General features: G+C 46.5%; 1 protein-coding gene across 1 annotated transcript in view; it reads right to left on the bottom strand.

Annotated features, from left to right (window-relative positions):
* Nucleotides 1-410: 410 nt before the first annotated feature.
* ADARB2 (adenosine deaminase RNA specific B2 (inactive)) overlaps nt 411-6,000 on the bottom strand; it is a 144,143-nt gene continuing 138,553 nt past the window's right edge. The window contains exon 9 of the mRNA XM_028506893.2: nt 411-4,501. Coding sequence (XP_028362694.2) covers nt 4,325-4,501 — 177 coding nt within the window. The 3' untranslated portion in view covers nt 411-4,324. The remainder of the gene's footprint in view (nt 4,502-6,000) is intronic.

The following is a 6,000-nucleotide window of genomic DNA, read 5'->3' as shown; positions in this document are numbered from 1 at the left end:
CAGACTGTGGTGGTGGTGGCCACATATCTGCCTGGATTCCCAGAACCATGAGGTGCTGCATTTGCTTTCCAAGGCCATTGACCTGCAGCCTACACCTCTGGTCTCCCAGTGTCTGCCTCTTCAGTACCCCATCCTTTGCATGGTTTAGAATTTGTGGAAGAAGTTTGACAGGAACTGCAGTGCTCCAGGCTGCAATGGATCAGAACCACGGACAGTGGCAGGCACAAGCTGGCTCCCGTTTTGTCCATCCCACTGTCTGCTCTGTCCTCTCACCACCCCACGTGTCTCATCACTGTACCTGGAGAAGCAAAAAATGCCAGCAGGACTTCCCAGCAGAAAGGTCTTGTCCCAGCTGAATGCTGCCTGATGGTGGTACACAGCTTTTCCTGAAACACAGCTTCTAATTTTTTCCTCCACCCGTGAACTCTACGAGAACTCGGAGCTGGGAATGTACAGCATGTGGACTCTCCTAGGCTCTGGGACCTCTGCCCAGGAGGCCGGGGGGTGGGGGGAAACCAGCACAAGTACATCAGGTTTGCTGAGTTCAGCGAGGATTCCGCCAGGTGGCCATAGCAGTGAGTGCCAGGGCACACAAAGACTGTTCCTAAGTCCCCTTTGGTCTCCACTAGAAAGCGATGTTCATTGTATATTGTGCCAATTGGGCAGATGATTTCATTAGAATGACTTCTTAAAAAGTGGTTGTAGAAGTTTTTCTAAATTAAAAATCTCTATTCAAGTTTTAAATGTCTTTTAAAAATTTTTAAACAAGAGATATAGACACATCTTAAAATTTGTAATCTAAAAATAGGATTTCATCAAAATACTCTAACTCTTCTATTCTGGGCCTTGACATACCATGTGTTTACTGCTTATGGCTCTCCAGGTGTGGTAAACTGTAAACCAAAGGGAAAAAATTAACTATTGGCAAGAACAGTTTTCTGTAAAAAGGAAATTCATGGGAAAAATATGAGCTGTGTTTGTTTGAAAAGTAACACAACTGGATGTTTCTGAGTAATAAGACCCATCACAAAACCAGTGGTGGCAAGAAACATATATACAGGCTTAAAGAGAACCACAGGAATAAAATGAAACCATAGTTACAGACTTGCAAATCCTTTCCTTGGCAAAAGCAAAAACCAAAGAAAACCTAAGTCCAATAACACACTGTCACATGTTGTGAAGCTGTGCTGGAGCTGGACTGGCAGAGCTCACCTGACCGAGTGACCTTCTGGCTGGCCAAGGCCCGTGAAAAGCCTGCAAGTGGTCAGACATCTACTTTTAGGCTTAGAGTCACGCAGGAAAGCTTCCAGGGCTTATCTCCCCAACAGAAAAGCAACACGTGCTTTGGAGGCAGATAAGGATGGTGTTGATTTTATCTGGAGTTTAGTATTAGGGCTAAGGAGATATAAATAGAGACCATGGGAAGGTTGAGAACAAAGGACTTGAGCCATCTGTTGGTACAGGATGGTGATTCTGAGGCAAATTCAGATGGGCAGTGGGGGAGTCGGGGTAACTTGGATGCCTAGGGAGCCCTTTGATGTTATGCCTGCCAGTCTGCCCTTTGTTTCACCCATCACATTTTCAGGATGACTACAAGTTACACATCATCTACTTCTGTTTTGTCCTCCTTATGGAAACCTTGGGTGGTCAGGTGGATGTGGGCCCCTCTCAAGATGCTAATTCATCAGATTTCCTATTTTAAAAATGCAGGGTAGACCTGGCCTAATGCAGTGTTGAGACATCTTTTTGGACTTTAAAGCAGGGAGAAAAATCCTCAGGCTTCCCCTACTAAACCTCGTGTCTCTGGGATGATGGCTTGTCCCTCCAGCCACACCAGATGCTTTTTGTGTTGAATTCTGAGCCTGGGCTCTCAGCTGCATTAGCCTTCTGGTCAGCTCAGCTCTCTCTTGGCCTCCCCTTCTGTGCCCACAGCCTGTGAGTGTCTCCTCCTCCCCCGGCTCCTCTATTTCCTGTTCACCAGAGAGGTGCCCCTGTGACAGAGTACCAGGCTCTTGGATAGCTTCCTGCTACATTGGAACCTTCTCTCGCTGTAAACCTTCTCTGCAGAGCCTAGTCTCTCCTTCCAAAGAGTCTCTGCTGACCTAGCAGCCTAATCCATGCATTGGTGCTAATGGGTATAGTGCCTTTCTCCAGAAGCAGACTTTTATATCTTAGCAAAGTTTGGGTGGTTTCCAGAGAGGCAAGACCTTAGACAAAATGACTTGTCACTAGAAAGATGCAGTTCAGGAGCCGTGGGTGTGTTCATCGTGGGCTAGGAGGGTGCCATGCAGGTCCCCGGAATCAGACTGTACTGGTGGCCCACTGTGCCCCTTTGAACATCAGTCCATCCCGCATCTCCCCCTGAGATGGTCAAGACTGCTGCCACCAGTGCTCGTTTCTCCTGCAGAGGGAGTGTTATTCCAAGCGGTTGATGTAAAACGTGTACACACTTCTCCAGCCAGCAGCTCAGAATGCTAGCATGCTCAGACTCCAGCCAGCAATCGCCCGTGCCTGCTGCGTTCGGAGGTGGGCTCCAGATGTTGGCAGTTGAGAGTCTAAGTCATGAATCAGCCCTCAGGTGTTTTGCTTCTCTAAGTCCCATCCTAATGACACTTCAGACGATCAAAAACTAATATAAACTGGCCATTTTATCATGGCTTTTGTCTGAATGAGGATTTTATTTTATTTCAATTTTTATAAAATATTAATGTTGAATCTTATTTGCAAAACATTTTCATATCTTTTGAAACTTTATTGTGAAGAAGTGGTCTGCTACAGTGCCATTTTCCTTTCTAAAAGAACTTGAAGGATAAATTTGACCTAATATGCAATCCCAGGAAAAGCTTCTATTTCCATACTAATGTCTCTACTTATTATTTTGTAACAAATATCTACAATTCATTTCATTTTTTGCCTTATTGGTGTGATATCTGTAATTTGTACCTGAATATATACAGCCTGATGTTGTGCTCGTGTTTCCTGGGCTGGGTGGAAGCCTGTGCTCCAGGATGGACCCCCAGGGGGTCAGTGGGGATTCTAACCGGGGCCCAGACCAGAGCTGGCTACTACTAAGCTTTGCTACGTAGTACAATAAATTCAGATATGTAACTTGTAATTGGAGAAATTAGAGACTGTTAATTAGCATGAAGGGTTTTAGAAATGAGTTCTCAAGTGATCAAAGTGAAAGTTCAAGGTGTATGGACCAACTGCAGGCATGTTAGAGGGGCACCTCACTTTGCATGAACAGAGTTACGGTCCCGCCCCTCAGTCTGAGCATGGTGCCCTGGGCCGAACCCCAGGTGGTCCTGTGTCCAGTTCTGAGCAGGAGGATTCTGTTGTCTGATGCCTGAAGGGGACAGAATCCTGCCTCCTGCATTTTAGCTGCTTTAAGTGAATGTTTTCTGTCATGCAAGGTGTTGATGGGGAACCTAAAGGAACAGAGAGCTGGTGCTCAAGCTCAGAGTCAAGGTTGTTTTGTATGTATTTATTGCTTCCTCTCTAAGAACAATTTAGTTCCTAAGTAAGAATTTGGCCTAGGATGGGGTTTCCTCATCACCAGGTGGGAGGTTGTGGAGTGGCAGCTCCTCCTATACAACTCAAACTTCATTATCGGCCAGAGACACTGAGCTGTGATGGACAAAACAGGCACAGGACAGCCTGGGACACTCAGTTATTGGGAAGTTTAGGGTCACATCTAGTACCTTTGCTCTGCAGCAATGGTCTCATTTCTCTTGTCCTGTTTTGGGGGTTCTTTAAGATTGTGCACCCCAAATGCTCTTTGAAAGGAGATGGAGTAAAACACTAAATGAATAATGAAAATGAAAGGGTGTTCTTACTGGCTTCTTTGGGGAGGAGCCCATGGCTTTTTTCTTCACTGTGGCTTATCTTGAAGTATTTGTAACCTTGTGCTAGTGAGAACCAAGTGCAATGCTCGAGAGGTGTGGGGGGAGGGAAACATAGGAGACGGTGCCTGAGGTTTATTTCTAACTGGCAATGCCTCAGTACCACCTTTCAAGGCTGCAACTCAGACCCTCCAGCCTGAAAAGATGCACTCCCTCTGACACCTCGAGAACAGGGAACCACTGCATTGGTGCGGGTGTGTGTGGCGGGCATGCGTGGTTCCAGCAACCTGGGAGTAGCCATTTGAGAAGCAGCATGTTCCTAGTTCAAGTCTAGCTGCTCATCCGAACATTGCACGCTCATGTATTTCTGGAACACCAAAGGAAAATGAATGCACAGACCCGATCAGCACAGTCTTGTTGCTCCTCATGCCTGCCTGGCCTTCTCAGGCATCTCGCTGTGTCCGAGAGCCTGGGGCGGGGACTCATAGAGTGAGTAGGAACTGGTCCTGCTCAGGCGGCTTCCTCACCCAGGTGCCCAGGCCTGCCTTTTGAAATGCTTTAAACAGCTGCTGCTTAACTGACTGGTAGGTGCGTGCCGCCAGCTTGGCCTCACAGTACATGGATGGCGCGTCTCCGTGGCTTGGTATCCGTGTGCTCAGCTGTGGGACAGGAGTGAGAAAGGACAAATGAGCCGCAGGCATAGGCGAGCCCCCCAGCCCCCCACGGGGAACAGAAGAGCTGCATGAGCATTACAAGCAAACATTAGCTCCTGGTTCCACTTCTTGTTTTTCCTCGAAAACAGAAAAGCAATGTGATAAAGAGCAAGGTTACACTTGAAATTTGCTAAGAGGGTTGACCTTAGATTAAGTGTTCTCACTGCACACACTCACATGCACACTCACTAGTAGTAACAATGTGGAATTGATGAGTGTGTTAGCTCCACTATGGTAGTCATTTCACATATATCTGCATGAAAGCATCGAGTTGTACACCTTAAATACACAGGGTGGGGCAAAAGTAGGTTTGCTGTTTATATGGAAACAATACAATAATTAATAAGTAATAATACAAGAATAAACTGTTTCACATACTCACAACTGTAAACCTACTTTTGCCCACCCTATACATAATGTTCATATGAATTTTACATCAATAAAGCTGTTAAAAATAGAATATCCATTTTCTTCCAATTGGCCTATTGATAAAGTAAAATATCACATAAAGTAACAAAAAAGATTAACTGTAACAGTTACTATCAGGCAATTCTATAATTCCATGGAAAACCCATTTATTAGGGAAACTGCATCACCAGAGTGTGAATGATTAAGGAATAAAATAAACATGTCACTTGCCTGCTATTAAAATAACAAGCACTGTGTGTATTTTTCTTTTTACACACAGTAAAGGAAGGTGAGGGGCCCAGACTGGTGGGGATGGTGCTGCCAGGGATGGTGTGGGAACTAACGCAGTGTGGTGGGGGCGGGACCAGGACGGTTCTGAGCTACATGCTAACCAGCAGGAGGACAATGCAACTGGGAAGTTCCCTCTGTCCAGAGCTGTGCCAGGCAAAGCGGTGCAGCCAACACAGGCAGGGACTGAACAGGGCCCGACTACCCTGCACAGCGGGCAGGTCAGGGTGTGGCAGGGAGGGCCAGAGGTCGGAAGTCCCCCAATCCCACTGCAAGGTCCCTAGCTGCCACCATCACCTGGAGCTTGTACAGAAGAAGAGGCCCCTTTGTTTAGCAAGATAAAGTTGATGGTGTGCTCTGACCTTCCAGAGTCTCAACACGGACCCACCCACGTGTAGCAGGGAAGCATGCAAGGTTCCCAGAGCAGGCAGGAAAGGAGCCGAAGCTGTCTGATCAGAGCAGATCGGGTTCCTGCACAGCCGTGGTGGCACCAGGATCGCTGCCAGGCTAGGAGCTGAGATGTGCAGTTCTCAGTGTCCTTTGAGTGGACACAGTGTTTATTTTAGGCACCAGCAGGTCTATCCTGTTCTGGTGGCTGAGAAGTCAACCACAACACTTGTCTTCCCTGGTTAAGGAAGTGGGAAAACCAGCACAGCAGTTTTATTTATTTGTGTTTCTGTTTTCTTTCTTTCTTTTTTTTGTTACAATCTGTTATGCTTTGGAAACACATGGAAATGCATATCTCATTT

The sequence above is a fragment of the Phyllostomus discolor genome, chromosome 1 (genome assembly GCF_004126475.2).
Source record: "Phyllostomus discolor isolate MPI-MPIP mPhyDis1 chromosome 1, mPhyDis1.pri.v3, whole genome shotgun sequence".
Classification (NCBI taxonomy): domain Eukaryota; kingdom Metazoa; phylum Chordata; class Mammalia; order Chiroptera; family Phyllostomidae; genus Phyllostomus; species Phyllostomus discolor.
Note: the sequence above shows the minus strand (reverse complement) of the source record. Positions and strands in the feature narration are given on the sequence as shown.